At 34.4% G+C, this 19,164-nt stretch overlaps 1 protein-coding gene across 9 annotated transcripts in view; it reads left to right on the forward strand.

Moving 5' to 3' along the window:
• The window catches only part of DOCK7 (dedicator of cytokinesis 7), a 194,636-nt gene that overhangs the window by 120,338 nt on the left and 55,134 nt on the right, over nt 1-19,164 (forward strand). For 3 of the 9 annotated variants that reach the window (XM_059051848.2, XM_059051836.2, XM_067006846.1), the window contains 7 exons: nt 4,500-4,589; nt 5,522-5,617; nt 8,151-8,291; nt 8,378-8,491; nt 9,982-10,152; nt 12,145-12,284; nt 18,269-18,438. In XM_059051848.2, coding sequence (XP_058907831.1) covers nt 4,500-4,589; nt 5,522-5,617; nt 8,151-8,291; nt 8,378-8,491; nt 9,982-10,152; nt 12,145-12,284; nt 18,269-18,438 — 922 coding nt within the window. Of the gene's footprint in view, nt 1-3,209; nt 3,303-4,499; nt 4,590-4,902; nt 4,939-5,521; nt 5,618-8,150; nt 8,292-8,377; nt 8,492-9,981; nt 10,153-12,144; nt 12,285-18,268; nt 18,439-19,164 lie in introns of all 9 variants that reach the window. The other 6 variants (XM_067006811.1, XM_067006802.1, XM_059051798.2 and 3 more) reach the window with 4 other exon arrangements.

Consider the following 19,164-nt stretch of genomic DNA (forward strand, 5'->3'; position numbering starts at 1 on the left):
AACATTTACTACCTTTTAATGTAACATATAACTTAGTTACCTGTTATGTTTATTTTTTAGTGTTTGTCTCCCTTTATTAGAGTATAAGCTCCATGAGGGCAGAGATATTTGTTCACTGATGTATCCAAAGCAACTATAATGTCCAGCATATGAAAAGTACTGAAAAGACATGTATCCAAAGAATGAATGTTAGTAAGCATTGAGTATCTCTAGCAAGAATAAACAACTTTTTAAAAATTGAGTTATACTTTTGTTTGCCCTCTTGCTATCAGGATTAATTAAATACTTAAAGATCTTAAGATATTCAGTTTTATGAAAGCTTTGCTTAGACTTTATTTCCTAATACAAAATACAGAACTCCTAAAGTTCTAAAATACGATCAACAGACTTTTATTACTCTAGTGGCTATAAAACCATATTTGTGAGATTTTTTTCATAATTATTTTGCCAGAACTGATCTTTGTCTTAGCAATATTCTTTTAACATTCAGTTGTGTAAATATATGGTTGCATGAGGTTTGAATTTTATTGTTTTTAAGCAAATGCCAGTGTAATTTTAACATTGATAATTAGTTTCTTTCTAATGTATCATCTCCTATTTTTTCATTTATTTTTCAAAAACTGAGAGCTTACTGTGTGCATAGCTTACTAAATCCACTATGCTGAGGATTGTATTGAAACATGAGTATTGATGTCAAGTCAGATACACTGTGAGCCTTATTCAGGGAAGGAGCCTCTCTATACCTAAGGGACAAAACAAAATAATAATGTTACAGAGATTTGGCAAAAACAGAATAAAAACACTTTCATGCACATGTACACACATTTGATTAATCTCTTCTGTTAGTTGGAGATAGGTAAACTTAGTTATTATATTAATAAATATCAGTGATGACTTTGCTTAACTAAGGGCTGTTTGATATAATTCTTAGCTGTATGACATTTAAATTATGGAAATAATTTGCTTTACAAATAAATTGGCCATCAGTTTTCTTTAAACAGTTGGCTTTGACTTAATGTGATTATAACTGTTCAGAGCCTCAGTATTGTGGATATAATGTATAATTAATGGCACAAAGAGATTTATTGTTTATTCTCACATTACTCATTAGCATGTGCCTTAGTTTTAAAGGAAATTATTAAGCAAGAAGTTAAAAAGTGAACTTATGAGTACGGCGAAGTTATTGTTTTTCTTTTTGTAGAAATTTATGGTAGAGAGAGCACAGTTGTAATTTTGCAGAAATTAGATGCTTATATTTTGTAATTTTTGTAACATGAGTAGTGACATAATTTGGGAGACTGAAAATTTTTGTTTTAACTTACCTGAAAAACATATTGTGTGCTGATTTGCTTTTATTTGAAATAATATAATGGGCTTCTGAGAAGTCGTTATTAATACCTATAAAGTGGGGTATTTTATTTTAAACAAATCTATTGATTACATAATTTTATGAGTATTTGAATATTGCCCAATACACTTCGCTAGGAAGCATTTAATAAAAACATGTATGGCAAGTTATTGTTAAAACTATTTTTTAAGAGTTTACTATATTTGAGGCATTGTATTCAGTGATTTACTTCCATTATTTACTTTGATCTTTACAGTATTAGGGAGACACTTATCATTATTCTTATTTTGTAGCTAAGAAACTGAAAAAGAGATTAGGTAACTTACCTTAGATTTTACAGTTAGTAAGCAGTAGAACCTGGATTTGAATTTTAACTCTCATCTTACACATTCAGTGTCAAAAATGAGGGGAAATGGGTAGTTATTGTATCATCATTTCAATTTCTTTGTATTTTTGGAAAAAATAGGGAGAAAAGGAGGGGAAATATTCTCCCGAAAAGCTAAGCCCTTGAGAGCTAGTAGTTTGTCTTCCCTCTTTCCCCCTCCCCTTTCCTCCTCCTCTCCCTTTTCCTTCCCCCCTAGCTCCTCCTTCCCTTCCCATAATATACATGCATGGGCCTCGCTCCCAGAGATTGTTATTGAACTGTTTAGAGGTAGGGCCCTGCACATTTGTGGTGGTGGTTGTCCTTAACCTTCCCAGGTGATACTAATGCCTACATAGAGTTGATTACCACTGTTTACTCTTTCTTTTCTTTTACCTATCCTTCGTTGGCGCTTTCTGGTTTGGGTTCATACTCAGGCCCTAATATTTTTAGTTGGCTTGTCTTGTGTTGTCTTCAGCAGTCCTCTAAAAATCTCTTACACCTTGCTCAGTTCTATTCGTAGGTTCCCAGGGCCCAGCCCATGTTGCTGAATCTGGATTTCTGGGGGTAAGGGCCAGAATCTGAATTTTATAATTCAGGTGATTCTAATGATCAATTTTAAGAAATTGAAGTAAAGCCCCAGTTCCCTTTACCTGGGATCATAATAACCTCTTTCAGAGAAGACAGACATAATTCACTTCTGGTCATACACATTAATAGCATATTAAATTAACTTCAAATTAATGATAGTGATGATGAAGATACAATTCCTATAGACAGCCCCGGCATAATGGTTTTCCTTACAATTTTTATATAAAAAACTAGCCCATTATGTTTTTGTAAATAATAAAATTCATAAATTTATTATTTGTTAATCTATCCATTATGTTTAATTCCAACAAGCACAATAAGACTGAGCACAACTCCAAATCTACCATCATTTTTAGGAAGGAGCAAATATCGGGCATCTTTTTTTTTCTTAATTTTTTACTTAATTTTTCTTACTGGTCCCTAAAAGAGGAGGCAAGTTCAAATAGAATTATTGAGTATTGCTACACAGAAGTTTTCAGTTCATGACAGATGGAATAAAATTAGTCTTTTAGACAAGATTGGAATGTTTTTCTTCTTACATTTTTTTTTCCTTTTAAACCCTAGTTAGATTTAGGGGAAATTGTCTGTTGCTAACTTGTACCATCTCTGAAGAGAGTTTGGGGGGATGGTGCTGTGGGATCTTTAGTTGTTGATACTTAAAGGTGATCCCTTTATATAAAGAGAAATTACCTTTAAATGCTATACTTAATTTTCTTTGTGATTTTTAAAAAATTATGTAATGAGATAATTTTGATGAACTAATATTCTATAGATGCCTAAAAATTTTGGTTGCTTTAACAGTACTAATTAAAAACATGTTTGCATTGGAAAGTCTGGATTTCTTTAAGAATATAGCATGCCACATGTAATATTTCTTTCCTTTCCAACTGCTTTCTATTATATGCTTAGGGTTTAGACCGCTCCAATTCCTGGGTTAACACTGGTGGTCCAAAAGCTGCCCCATGGGGATCCAACCCCAGTCCAAGTGCAGAATCAACACAGGTGGTGTTTATATTAGAGGTTTCTTTATTGGCTGCTGATGTTTCCCTTTAGAACATTACTTTTTAGTATATACTATGATTTCAGTGGCTTGCTTTTTAATAATTAAAAAGTGTGTATTTTTGTTTACTTAGCACATTTTCCAACTGCTATGCATGAATACCACCAATTGCACCAGTAATACTCTCCTTTCCTATTTCCTGTCTCCTTCTCCTTCCTTCCTGTACACCCCATTGATGTTTCAGTGCCTGCTGCTTATGCAATTGATGGCTTTGATAACAGTTTCTACTTTGGGGGTAGCACATCTTTAGTAGGAATTAAAAAAAATTTTGTGTGGAAAAAACCTGACAGTTTTCCATTCGCTTTTGGTTTAAAGAGTAGCTTTGTATCATTGTCATTTAGCATTTATTATCTTGTCATTTTCTTCATAATCACTGACTAGAAATATTGGTAATGAGCTGAAATTAAATATGAACAGTATATGATCCCCATGCTGTAAGATTAAGTACCAGAAGCAAAAATCTGTTTTAATCTGTACTGTGTTGCAAAGTATGAAATTTGTTGTAACTTATTTGTACTAGGTTTTGCTTACTTAAGTCTAATTGCTTGATAGCTAATACTGCATGATTCCTCAAAATATACTTCTCATCTGTGTATTGGCTTTGGAAGACAATGCTCTCGTTCTTCAAGAAAAATTTTAATTGCAAATTTATTGTAAATGATTTATATTTAATATAGTATATGGCTAACCTGAATCATAATTTTTTATGATAGTGAAACATGAAAGAAATGATTCTAAACTTTTAATTTTTTAATTAAATATAAAATTCTTGATTTCTCTTTTTGGTCCAAGACCAGTGAGAAGTATGTTTTTACTTTTTACATTTTTTTACTAGATACATGCATGTGTATAGATCACACAGATAGATAAAAATTTCATTCTTTGCAACACTCTGAATTTATATAATCATTAAAATACTTATCTTTCAAAGATAAAATAAATAGAAGCCATTTTGATACTTCTAATGCATTGTCATTAAAGCAACTTAAAATATTGAAAATGGGATGAGCAATAAAACAGATGGCTGTTAAAATGACAGTAAAGCTCTATGTAAAAAATTGTATGTAATCCTTGAACTGCATAGTCATCCACAGCAGACTTTAATGGTATCTCGTCATTCATTCATCTTCACTCCATAGGCTATGGATCGAAGTTGTAATCGTATGTCTTCGCACACAGAGACGTCAAGTTTCTTACAAACATTAACGGGACGCTTACCAACTAAAAAGGTAGATTCATATGAAGATAGTCCATGTAGGGGGAAAATAATTCCTACAATTAAGTAGATGTAAGGATTCTTTACATTAACCAGTATGAGATGTTCCAACAATTGCACTGTTTTTAAAAATACATTTGAGCAAGCATTGCTTGTCTGATGTCTTTTGGGGCATACCTCTCCATTGCAAGCTCTTTACATTATTATAATGTTTATATCTTTGAGATGACTGTTTTTAGAGTTTAGTGCATTAAATTTTAGTACCAAAAAAATTGTATCAACTCTTAATTCTGTTTCTGCTTCTGTTTTGTGTTTTAAATCTCCAGGGAAAGGAAGATGAGTTAGAAAAATTATCACTCTTAGTAAGATATGTTGATTTGCTTCCCTTATGCACAGTTTTGTTAGTCCTTTTTCATATTAATATACACTATTGTGCAAATGCTTTGTATGCATATCCATTATAAGGCAGGAAATTTCTGCTATTTTAATAAAAAGACTTTAAATACCTGAAAACTTGAAAATTAATGGCTGATATCAAAGTTGAAATTTTTAAAGGTATTTCCTAAATTGTACCAGCAAAGTTCATCAATGTATTTGCATATGCTGAAATATGTATGTAAGGCACAAGCCAGATTTTATTTGTAACTGTGAGTTTTCGGTCTAGTTTCTTTTTGCACGTACAATTTAGGAGGCTATTTCCCACCTGTCCTTTTAAAATTACATTTTACTCCAAGATAACATGTAATTTTTTCAGCTATTCAACATGCCACTGTCTTACGTGTATAAATAGCCGTTTCGTTAATGGGTGTCCTCACTGCATCATTGAATGGTTCATATGCCTTATTTTGCTTATTCTCATTATATCTTCATTTGTACTTGCATTATTTGGTTTGTGTTACCAGCAGACCTGACACTGATAATAACTTTGGATTTACTTCTGGATAGCTATTTCATGAGGAGCTGGCGTTGCAGTGGGTCGTTTGCAGTGGCAGCGTTCGGGAATCAGCTTTGCAACAAGCCTGGTTCTTTTTTGAGTTAATGGTGAGCAAACTAAACACATTCTTTGTTTTTCTTGTTAAACAATTTTGTGTTAGCTCATGATTTTATCCTAGAATCTTTTCCTGTTGCCCATTTTATGGTTTTACATGTGCCTCCAAGACAAAATTATACCTTTGCTACATCTCTAAATAAACACTGTGGACAATCAGCACAATTTAGATGGAGTTATAAAGCTAAGTTAAACTATATTTTTAGGGATAGTTGCAGAAGCTGACTATCTTTTTAAAGGAAACCTGTGATACATTCTTTCTTAGTCTGAACATGCTAGTGTATAATGGCAGTACTATTGATTTCATACCAGATAAAAAGAACTTTATAGATACCTACTGCTTTTATGGTTAGAAAGCTTTTAGGGAAATGCCAGTCACAGCCAATAAAAATAACAACACTTTCTACTTAATTCAGTAAATGATACTAAAATAAATAAATGAATTAATATTTTAATAAATATCTATACACCACAACATAAACACATATATACACAAAAGCAATATACATTTATTAAGTATGTACAGTATGGTAGCACAGCCCTATGGGCTAGGGATTACCAAGGCACAGAGAGATTAAGTAATTTGTTTAAGTATACATAGCTTGTATACAGCAGAGCTGTGATTCAAACTTAGGCATTCTGGCACTAGGGACCTTCCTCTCTAGCTTCTAGAAAGCTGAAATCACTGAAACTTTTTCTTCCAAAAAACTTATGTAACATAATAAGTAAGAAACAAAGGAAAGCAAAACAACAAAAAAGAGACAGAAAAAAGAAAGAGAAAAGAAACAGTGGAAGTTTCCAGAGTATGCCATAGAATCATTCTCAGCATGGAATGTTACTTATGTTGAGGATTAGAAGACATTTCTTCTGCAAGTTAAAACTACAATGAGGTATCGCCTTGCACCAGTCAGAATGGCCATCATTAAAAAGCCTACAAATAATAATTGCTGGAAAGTATGTGGAGAAAAGGAAACCCTTCTACACTGTTGGTGGGAATGTAAATTGGTATAGCCACTATGGAGTATAGTATGGAGGTTCCTTAAAAAACTAAAAATAGAGGTAACATATGATCCATCAATCCTACTCCTGGGCATATATCCAGATAAAACTCTTAATTCAAAAAGTTACATGCACCCCAATGTCATAGCAGCACTATTTACAATAGCCGAGACATAGAAGCAGCTTAAATATCCATCGAGAGATGAATGGATAAAGAAGATGTGGAATACATATACATTGGAATACTATTCATCCATAAAAAAGAATGAAATAGTGCCATTTGCAGCAACATAGATGCACCTAGAGATTTTCCTACTAAGTGAAGTAAGTCAGAAAGAGAAAAGTCAAATACCATATGATATCACTTATATGTGTAATCCAAAATATGATACGAACGAACTTGTTTACAAAACAGAAACAGACTCAGACATAGAAAACAAACTTACGGTTACCAAAGGGGGAAGGGGGTGGGAGAGGGATAAATTAGGACTTTAGGATTAGCAGATACAAACTACTGTATATAAAATAAACAACAAGGCCACACTGTATAGCACAGGGAACTATATTCAGTATCCTGTAATAAACCATAATGGAAAAGAATATGAAAAAGAATATATATATATATATATATATATATATATAAAACTGAATCACTTTGCTGTAACCAGAAACTAACGCAACATTGTAAATCAACTCTACTTCAGTAAAAGATTTTTAAAAAGCCGTTTCTTCTAGAGATTTGCTAATCTACAAAAAAAATAAATCAGGGACCATATGTAAGTGATAGGCAACTCATTTTTTTCCCCTAGAGAATAAACACCAAATTGTAATTCATGTGCCTTTAATATAAGATCGAATGACTTTTTAAAAATAGTCTTACATGTATGTTCAGATTTCTTAAACATGAAATAGTTTGACTTGGCTCTGTTATTTAACAACTGTAAAACCTTGTCATTAATTTCCCTGAATTAAAAATTTTTAGTACCGTTAACACATTGTTGTGATAGAATCCATATCTAAAAGTATTTGGTAAATTGAAACCACTTTAATTTTTACCTAACATTTTATTCTTAATATCTAGTCATCAATATTTAATGTACACCCACTATATGCCACAAGATGCTAGGTGCTAAAGATACTACATGCAGTCAAGGTTTCTAACCTCTCAGAGCTAACAGTTGGGGGGACATGGAATGGCAGAATTGTTAACTCTTGGAAAGATTTAATTTAAAATAATTTTAAAGGATGAAATTTTTTTCTGTTGACATACCCATAATTTTTTTCCCACTGATAGCCAGGATGATGTCATGAAGCTGATACAGAGATTGAGTTGTATTGTGTTTGATATTTCTCTAGTGCATACAAAATATTGTAGGGAAGTTTTTCAAAATATTTGATGAGTTAAAAGTATTTTATCTATCTTAAATTACATGGTATGTTGACAAAAATAGCTCTAATGTTTAGAATCTCTGTAACTGTTCATTACATCCAGAAGAAATTAAATAAGTGGCTTATTTCTTTTTTCAGGTAAAGAGCATGGTGCACCATTTATACTTTAATGATAAACTTGATGCACCAAGGAAAAGTCGTTTTCCAGAACGTTTCATGGATGACATTGCTGCTCTTGTCAGCACAATTGCTAGTGATATAGTTTCACGATTTCAGAAGGTAACGGTAACTTATTTTTTTAAACTAAAATCTGTGTTTCAAGCACATGTTAAACTATATTTGTTTTTGTTTTAATTGTTTCCCAGGACACAGAAATGGTTGAGAGGCTCAACACAAGCCTTGCATTCTTTCTCAATGATCTGTTGTCTGTTATGGACAGAGGATTTGTCTTTAGCCTTATAAAGACCTGCTATAAACAGGTAATGTATAATTAGTAATAATTAGTAATCACTTTAAATGCTGCTTTTGCTCTTTTAGGGCTGGAGCTAAGAGATTTTTCAAGAACACATTTATATAGTGATGTTTTTTAAAAGTGGCCTATTTTTATTAGTAAGGGAAAGATAAATTACATTTATTAGGACACAGGACTATGGCAAGCTGCTGTCAGTACAGCTGGCTTTTCACTGAGTTATACTGGCCCACTTATGACTCTTTGATTCTCATTCAGAAGTATACCATCAAGTCTGTAGTCTAAATGTAAAGCAGCCCCAAGATGCCATGCAAGAGTAGCATTTTTATTGAATGAACAGCTAACCCAACTTTTTCTGTCTTAAGTGATTTTTAAAGCAGTTGCATTTTGCTGTGTATTCCTCATGATGAAGCCCTAGACATTGTAGAGTTTAGAAGCATGAGTAGATGTTTACCCAAGTCACAGATATTATTATCTAGCTTTTTCTAAACTAAAAGTATCCTAGAAGTTTTCTACAAACAGCTGGTTTTGTTTTAAATTTTTTATCAAATGATTAATGAAACCTGGCTTTTAGAAAACATAAGTTATTCATCCTGATAGACCATTTGGGTAGTGAGCTGTGTAATCATCCTAGAATTACCTTTTAAGGGAGCTTTAAAAATGTACAGATCTCTGTGTCCCATCCCAGCATTTTTGAGGAGTTTGAACCCTGGTTGTGGGGGTGGGAGTGTGGGAAACAGTGCTTATAAAGTACTCCCTGCTGGTCCACCGATTAGTTTTGGGGAACTACTGGTTTAAAATGTTATTTGGCAGTCTAATACTTAGAATTTTGAAGCTCTGTTCTATTGGATGCCAATATCATATGTTTCTTTTAATAGAGAAGTTAAAACTATGCATGGGCACTGATCTATTTGCAAGTATTTGCAACACTATGTATTAGTTTCACTTTTTCCCTGAAATGTCATGTATTATTGCTCCCAAAACCTGTCCTGTCTTTATTCTTCAAGCATTGGCCTCCTACATTTGCCAAACATTAAACTAGACTCTAGGGATGCTAAAACTATTCAAATAAGTCAGTCTATATATGTCTCCTCAAGTAGCTAATGGGTGTCGTTGGGAAAATAGATAATTATAAATATAGGTTAACACAAGGTGCTGTAAAAAGAATGGATAATTTCTTTTAGGAAGTTATTTTGGTGGTATACTTTTTCTTCATAAAGTATATCTTTAAGAAGTGGAAATATTAATGCTATATTGGAAATATAAGAATGTGGCTTTAAGAATGCACTTAGTCGGTGGTTTTATACAGTAAATCTTGTAGTTCCAAATTTTTTATTTTAGGAGTAACTTTGGAAAAAGCTGATGCTGTTATTTAAACCACAGAATTCAAAACTGCTCACTGAGTACTGTTCTGTAATTCTTTAATCCATCATTCTTGTATTGGTAGTAGAGAAATGATATGTTCAATTGGTGTTTTCTTATTTATGCAATGCTTACAAGGTATCTTCAAAGCTTTATTCATTACCAACTCCAAGTGTCTTGGTGTCCCTGAGGCTGGATTTTCTGCGCATCATCTGCAGCCATGAGCACTATGTTACCTTAAACTTACCCTGCAGCCTTCTAACTCCACCTGCGTCACCATCACCTTCTGTTTCTTCTGCAACATCTCAGGTATGCAAAATGTATGAAAACAATTTTTTTTAAGCCCACACTTGTGGAAAAAGCATTCTAAACACTGGAAAACATGAAAAGTAACACTGTTGAATAATAGCTGTGTGATAGGCTCCATACTAAGTGCTCTATAAGTATTAAATGGTTAAGTGCTTTATAAGTATTAATCATTTACTCCTCACAGGAACTCTAGGAGGTAAGTTCTATTATTATCTCCATTTTACAGGTGAAAAAAATTGAAACACAGAAAGGTCAGTAACTTACCCAGGGTCACATAGTAAAAACTGGCAGAGCTAGGCTTTGAACCATGGCATGTGTTGGCTTATTCTAGGGCCCAAGTTCTAACCACTTTGTTGTACCCCTCTTACCGATTCATGCACAAGGGAGTGAATTCAGCTACATAAACTCACTTGATGTTTTCACAAGTTGAGTTTTTTTGAGGCAGACACAGACTGAGTCTGGGAGATAAGGTAGTTATTAGATGTCAATACCTGTGAAAGGAAAGGGAATGAAGCATAATTTAGCAGAGAAAGAAGTCAAACTGCAGTGCAGTCCTGGCAAAGCCCTAACTGCCTCTCTTGTATCCAGAGAACCCAAAGGAAACTAGATGGGTGTTTATGGGTTTTCACAAGGTGCCTAGTAGTTGCTCTAAAGATGACAAAGGGTTACTGTAGCAATTATTATGTGTCCTGTCATACAGATTGAAATGAAACGATTTTGTGGTTTTCATATCAGAGAAGCCTGGATGTTCCCTCCTAGTGAAACATCTTTTTGCTATATAATTCTAATTCCTAAGGCAAACAAGCTACTTCCTTAAGCTCTTAATGTCTAAAGTCAAAGTTGATATGAACTCTTTATAAGTTTATTTTTGAGATACTTAATTCCTGAAAGTAATTCCCTACACTAGATCAATCTCAGATGTTTGAGAAAGAAAATTTTAAACTTTACTTAGAAAGATTAGAAAATATCAGAGAACACCCCCAATTTTTCATTTTACCTTTGCAAAAATTCTTAAGGATCAGCCTATTCCACATACTTTTACCTGGCTAGGACACACTTCTTCCAATAACAGATGAGGCTAGTCTTTTGCTCCCTTCCCCCATCCTCTGTCAAAGATGTGGCTACACAGTCAAGTACAAATTAATCAAAGGTACAGTTCCTAAAACCTTTAATGAAACACATTTGTTTATACCTGACTCCCTGCTGAACATCTCATTCAGCCAAGAAATTAACAGAATTTCTTCCATTATCTCGTTCCCTACTTTCTCATCTAACTGCAGAATTTTCAGATTCTAATAGATGACAGAGACATCAGTCTTTGGGAGGTGGGGGCAAGTACATTTTTATATGCTTATTAGGAAGATGATTTCTCCATAGAGAAATCTGAAGTCTGTTCTTCTAAGAAACCTCGCACGGGCAGTCTTGAATGTGGATTAAGGGTGATGAGATTGAGGACATTCTTGCCTTAAGCTATATCTTGGGGGGGATGCTATTTTACAGTATTAAAAAACTCTTGAAAACTCAGTGAGTGGACAAAAAAAGACAGTAATTTTCTAGAGATAGTGTTTTCCCTGGAAAACAACTTCATTAGTATTTGAAATTTCTCTGGAAACCGATAGCCTTGACTATATTTCTCTTGTACTCAGCAGTGAGTACATAATGTATCATATGGATTTAGTTCCTTTTTTCCCTTCAGAGTATGATATTGAAACATTAAGTGGCTAAAAATATAAAGGAAAAAGCAGATGAAAAAATTTTAATATGAGAAAAAGGAAATTGAAAATAATTTAACATGTTATTTCATCATAGTTTCCTATACCAAAAGTAAGAGCAGTTACTTTCTCCAATGTTAGTAATAGTCATGTAAAAATAAACTTAAAAAGTTTATCTCACTTTCAGATAATGCTCACATCTCATTTGTTGTAGTGCTCTGTCTATAGAATGTTTTGTTGCATAGCCGTTATAGTTTTGTTCTACCTCACTCCCAAACAGAGTTCTGGATTTTCCACCACTGTGCAAGACCAGAAGATTGCAAATATGTTTGAATTGTCTGTGCCTTTCCGCCAGCAACATTATTTGGCAGGACTTGTGTTAACAGAGCTGGCTGTTATTTTAGACCCTGATGCTGAAGGGTGAGTAGACCAGTTTTTGCTGTGTAGAATATCAGTTTGATTTTGGACAATGGGACAAATATCCACTTAACTTCCTAGGAATCAAAAGAATACTGTTTACCACTCTTCTACTTCTGTGTTCACTAAGTTCCATATTCATGTTATTTCTATATTTCATCAGTTTTAAGAAAGACATTTTTTGTCATCTCTGAATTTGATGTTTGTCTTGAAATCAACATTGTATCATGGTTTAGTTGGTGGCCTTTTTTTTCCTTCTTAGTAGTACATAAAATATTTGTGCATATTAGTAGATGGACTTTTAGATTTGCTGATATACAGCAGGCACATTTCAGTTAAGTAGACTAATCTGTTTGATTCCTTGTGAGGAAAATTTATGATTTGCCATCATACAAATGGCAAAATTTGCTCTATAAACAAATGTACTTAGGTTTTAGAAACTTCTAAAATTGTGTATACTTTTAAAGAATTACTGGAAATTGATATAGTAAGAAGAGTATATTGTCTGATTATTTGAATTTATAGAAATAGATTTTCTATAAATGTGTTGTGATCTAAGATCCCTATAGGGTATTTCTATCTTAACAGCTATTTTCAAAAATCTGAATGACTGTAACTCATTTGGGTAATAATTGCTTTTTTTTTTTTCCATGATAGTATCATTAGGAGTTTGTAATGCAGTTTAACCTGAAGTAAGAGCTCCAGAGAACAAAAGGAGATACTTTTGAGCAGGTTTTTTAAGAATCCTATGATGTATTTGTTGAACGAATGAAAAGGGATGCTTGTAAAGTTCTTAGCGATAGGGACATAGTTAATGCTTAGTAAACTGTCAAAGGCTAAAGCTTCTGCAAATGAAAGGCATGAGTTTTTTTTCATAACAGCAGCTTCTCGCATTAGGAATATAGTTTTAAGAAGCAGTTTTTCACACTGTGCTCTACAGAACTGTAAGGTTCTGAAAAGGTCCTTAATGTGCTTGCATGTAGGATGGGGTTAGGGTGTAGACATTGGAGTATGGAGAGGACAGACTAAGTGGGTGAAACCCTGGGTCTCCCACCCCTGCTTGCCACCACTCTTATATTTTGCCATTGATAAATGAATATAATGTCATTGGCGGGGGGAAAGGATCCATTGTTTGAAAAAAATCACTCTGAAAACAACTTCTAAACATACTACCTTTCTTTAATAACTGTTATATCTCAATCATTTGACTCTATATTTCCAGTATTTTTACTTGATACCTCAGGATAAGTTTGGTTACCAGAAACAGAAAACCTTTCTTCATACTGGCTGGCTTTATTAAAGGAAGGATATTTATTTTTTCATAATTGGAAGAAAGGTAAGGTTTTTAGCACACTATAATCAGCAGCTCAATAATGTTATCAGGGTTCTGTTTCTTTATATCTCTTACTTCTACTAGAAACCCCTCAGCTTTATCCTGAGGCTAGTGTGCCTTTCATGACTGTAAGGTAGTTGCTCTGGCAATTGAGCTTAGATTATCACTTGTTCATGTCCAGCAGAGGACAGAGGGAAAAAAACCCTCTTTCAAGCATGCAATGCACATCTTTTCTTTGGACTGATTTGGCTCACTTGCCTATCCTGTACTGTTGCAGTCACCAGAGCAATGCCAGGTTCCTGGATGGATTAGATCACTTCTACTCAAATGTGGTGCTTAGACTGGTTTTGGTTCATGGGTGGTTTGTTACAAAGCAGAAGGTAAGGACCTCATGCCTAAATGTAAATCAGTTGTCACTAAAAAGTGTTTAGTTCATATAATTTTCTTTTTGTAGATCTTCTCAGTTAAGGAAGCAATTAGTTAATTAACATTTATCTCTTCTCACACTGGTAATGAAACAGCTTTACTGACTGTCTGCTTTAAGTAGCAGGGCTAGTCTGATTGGATCTATCTGCTTCAGAAACTGGGGGAGTGGAGTCAGCTTCCCCTGAGTCACAGGGGGCAGGAATGTATACCTGAAAATTTTTACATTCTATTAGGAAGGAAGACAGGGGAAGGAGATGTTGTGTAGGTGTTCAGCAGTGTCTGATAAAAAATAGAGAATTCTAACAGTCAACTATTTTTGTGATGAGGTTTCTTTCTCACATGAAGGATCAGTTCTATTAAAATAGATACATTTCTGTGGAACAATATAGGACCTATGAAAGACTTCTTTACTTCTTTTTTATCTCTTCCAGCTGGTCTTCACAGTGGTTCCTTTGACACTTGTAAAGATTTTCTATCAAGTCTGAAAGCTGTGATAACTGTGTTCACTATTACTTTGTCTATTGAGTTAAAAAAGATAACTGGAAGGGCTTTAAATTGTAATATACAGGATTATAAGCTTTTACCATTGCTTGTTTCCTCCTTTTCTCACTCTTTCCTGCACCCAGTCCATTAGCAAATGCCTTAATACTATCTCCAAAATATATCCCAAGTTTAGCTACTTCTCTCCGTCTTTACTGCTGCTCCCCTAATCATGCTTCCATTCTTCCCTCCCTAAAATCCCTTTTCTACCCAGCAGCCTACATGGTCTTTTAGAAATGAAAATTAAATTATGTCACTTCCTTGCTTAAAACTCTTTAATGTGTTTAAAAAGCACACTTAACTTTTAAAATAGTTAAAAGTGTGTGCTTTTAAAATAGCATTTACAATAAAATTCAGACTTAATAATGGACCTCAAAGCCCTATATATCTAGCTCTTGTCTACACTGCCACTCTCCTTCCTCCTCACATACTAAAATCTAGCCATCCTGGCCTTCTTTTTGTTTCTCTAATGGGCCCAACCCTGTCCCACCTTAAGGCCTTTGGACTAGGACTTTTCTCTGTCTGAAGCAATGCTGAAATTGCCCTAAGATCTCCACATAGGCATTTCCTCCTTGTGATTCTTCAGGTCTCCACTCAAAGAGTGTCTTCTCAATGACACTGTCATTGGCCACCCAATCTGAATTATAGCTGTGTTGCCGTTGCCACAATTATTCTTAACCAGATAAGCGTGTTTTATTTTTACGAGGCACTTACCTGAAATTTGCTTGTTTGTTCATTATCTGTCCCCTTCCCTTAGAATGTGAGCTCGAGAGCAGGCACTTTCTTTCTTATTCACTGCTGTATTCCCACTGCTTTAGAATTGTGTCTGGTATAGACAGTGAATGAATGATTGACTATGAGAGACTCACATCTCTAAGTTTTACATTCTTATATTTACATAGATAAAATACAACATACATTGGTTAGATAGACCCTTAAGAAGATTGTTTTTCTTTTTATTCCTTCTGCCTCCTAAGTAATCAAAAATAATTCCTTGAGTAGCAATAATATATTCTAATATTGTTTTAAAAATTTATTTAATTTTGGCTGTGTTAGGTCTTTGTTGCTGCTTACGGGCTTTCTCTAGTTGCAGTGAGCGGGGTCTACTCTTTATTGTGGTGCGTGGGCTTCTCATTGCGGTGGTTTCTCTTGTTGCAGAGCACGGGCTCTAGGCGCACGGGCTTCAGTAGTTGTGGCGCGCAGGCTCAGTAGTGGTGGCACACGGGCTTAGTTGCTCCACAGCATGTGGGATCTTCCTGGACCAGGGCTCAAACCCGTGTCCCCTGCGTTGGCAGGCGGATTCTTAACCACTGTGCTACTAGGGAAGCCCCATATGTTCTAATAATGACCAAAGATTTGCTCTCTAGAAGTCTTCATTGCAGTTAGAAAGTTACAACGTTGAAACAGGATACTGTGATTAAATGCAAATTTTGTAGTACAGACCTAGTTTTGAAGATTAGCACCTTTATTATAGCATTTGTAAAACTGAATTATTATTTTTGTGTCTGTGTTTCTCTCTTGCTAAAGCAAGCTCTTTAAGAACAGAGACAGGGCTTCCCTGGTGGCGCAGTGGTTGAGAATCCGCCTGCCGATGCAGGGGACACGGGTTCGTGCCCCAGTCTGGGAAGATCCCACATGCCGCGGAGCGGCTGGGCCTATGAGTCATGGCCGCTGAGCCTGCGCGTCCGGAGCCTGTGCTCCGCAACGGGAGAGGCCGCAACAGTGAGAGGCCCGCGTACCAAAAAAAAAAAAAAAAAAAAGAACAGGGACAATGTCTTATCTCCAACATCTAGCATAGGATATGACAGGTCCTGCGTGTGTGTGTGTGTATGTATGTATGTATGTGTATAATGGCTGAATGTGGTTGAGTAATGTAGACACATGAAAAGGCTTCATGAAGACCAGTGGGTAGAGTTTAGATAGGTTGAAGTCTGGCGCTGGTAGCTGCTGAGAGATGTTAAATATATACCCAGGTTTGGGAATCATCACTGGTGATACAAGTTGAAAGGGAGAACATAAAAGGCAAATGATTAAAATCTGAGACTTGGGAAGAATGATGGAGAATATGAGGAATAATGGGAACTCTTTGGAGAAAATACTGAGAAGAAAAGAAAACATAAAAGATGACAAAGTGTCAAGCAGAGAGCTAGAAAATGAAATCTGAGATATGTCCATTAGATGGAGTTCTTGACAGTATTTAAAAATATACTTTCTGAATAAAAACTGGAAGGAAGAAGAATCTCCAGGTAGATTTCATATACAGCTACATAAAATGGTAGATAAGCTAAGAGTCCTGGAGGAAGAATACCTGGTTTCCAGTCCTAGTTTTTAAATCTGCTGTGTGATCTTAAAAGGGAAAAGCTAATATTTACTGAAAAAGGCAGTGTGCAAGGCACTGTGCTAATAAGCATGTTACATAAATTATGTAACTTAATTTTCACAGCCACCTTATGAGGTAGGTTATTACCTTCATACATAGATAGGGAAACAGAGGTTAAGTATCTTTGAAAAATCATTTAGCTATTAAATGATGAAAGGGGTACAATACCATGTGGTAAGCATTCAAAAACTTTTAGTTTCAGAGGAAGAGAGTAGATATTAGGAAGTAAATGGAAAAAAAACACTTGATATATACTGCACATTCAGGAAGTTTATTACTAGAGAAATCATATAATAGTTTATTACTAAGAGAAATACTATAAATAAGCCAGAGCAAACTAGTTTCAAGTGAACATGTATTTTCAAGATAGGAAAGAAGGGAAGAACTTAGCGAGGAGGGACATTGAAGCTATTGAAGAAAGAATTTTTTCTGTGATGAAAGGAAAGGTGATTTGGTAGCTATAAAGATGGAGATGTGTTAAAAGACCTGGCCAGAGCAAATTCAGAACGGCTTTTCTTTCCTAAAAGAAAGTAGGAGGTAAGGTCTTCTATTGAGATTGATGATGAGAGGCTTAAGGAGAGAGAATAAGATCTGAAACAGCTGCTAGGTACAGCATTATGGGCAGTTGAAGTTGGATGAATTTTTCTTTAGAATGGTTTTCATAGTTAAAAGCAACTTCAGTCTAAGAAGAGAAGCCAAAAAAGTGTGAAGATGAGAGTGATCCTTGCTAGTGTATTAGCCAGTTGAAACTTGGGATTGGGAGTCTAGAAAGTTGTAAGGGCCCAAATGAGCAAGGAAGTTCAGTTTAAATAGAGGTGTCGAAGGCAACCCTAGCCATGGAATACATAACCCATTAGGTAGAGGATTTTTCTTTTAGATAAAGGAAATAAAGTTTATTTTGGTTAAATGTGAAAAAATTTTATTTGATGAAATAAAATTTACAACTACTTAAAATTTACTTTTTTTGCTTTAAAATATAACTGTAACTGGTTTTAAGTTATTTAATATTAAAATGCCCTAAGGAGTTAATGAAAAAATATTCGGATTTACTCCTAAGTGAATTTGTATAGTATTTCCTTTTCCCTCAGTTCTTATTTTGTACAGCGAGATATTCATTAATTTTATTTATTTTTTGGACATCGATTAATTTTAAAATGAGAAGTGTTTTATAGGAATACATGCAGATATGTGGCAAAGTTAAGAAGCTGAATAAAGTGGTTCAGTACCATGACTTACTGTTTGCTCTAAAGATATTAACTAATCTCTGTGACCTTACTGCAGCTGCTTCTTCATCTTCTTTTTAAATAGACTGTTTGGATTGCATAAGAAAGTCATCAATATGGTACACAATTTACTATCCAGTCACGACTCAGACCCACGGTACTCTGACCCCCAGATAAAGGCTCGGGTGGCTATGTTGTATCTGCCTCTGATTGGCATTATCATGGAAACTGTTCCTCAGCTGTATGATTTTACAGGTACTTAGTATATTTAAGACAAACTAAAGGCAAATCTCAGTGTTTAAAAGTATCAGAAAATATCTCAAAGGTGATCTTATTTTAGGAGAAGAAATATAAGGAAACTTACACTGACATAGGTACACTGTAAATACATAACATATTTCTGAAAAACTTGACTCTGTGAGAAAATTCACTGCAAGGTTTCTGTAAGTGTTTATGACAAATTTTTAAATAATGATTTTATAGCATTTCTATACCCTACCTATTAGGAAATAGGGTTTTTTGTGTGAGTGTATACCATTCATCTGAAAAAAACAATATGAGAAAACTTGCCAGATGTCCACCACCCTCAGTCTCGATTTTATTCACATACATAAAATTGAAATGAATATTCACCTGAATAACAGCAGTGATGTTTATTGCTAATACTGGGTTAATAAGTTGAAGTTTTGTTACTTTTTAAAAACTGGAACCCACAAAGTTTTATTCCTCTTGCTTTCCATTTTTAGAATTTACTTAAATTCCTTCATTTGCCTTAGAGAAAACACTGTAGGTTGCATTTGAACTAGCAATTAACCTGATAAAGTACTTCCAGTTCAATTAAAAAAATTTTACTGGTATCTAATATGTATTATCAGTAGGTGCTGGTGATACAAAGGTAGCATCTCCTTCCCTTTGAGAGACAAATAGTAGAGTAGTTTTCCCAGTATTTTGATCACTAAAGTGGGTTTCCTTATCTGAAGG

The sequence above is a fragment of the Kogia breviceps genome, chromosome 1 (genome assembly GCF_026419965.1).
Source record: "Kogia breviceps isolate mKogBre1 chromosome 1, mKogBre1 haplotype 1, whole genome shotgun sequence".
In the NCBI taxonomy this organism is placed as follows: domain Eukaryota; kingdom Metazoa; phylum Chordata; class Mammalia; order Artiodactyla; family Physeteridae; genus Kogia; species Kogia breviceps.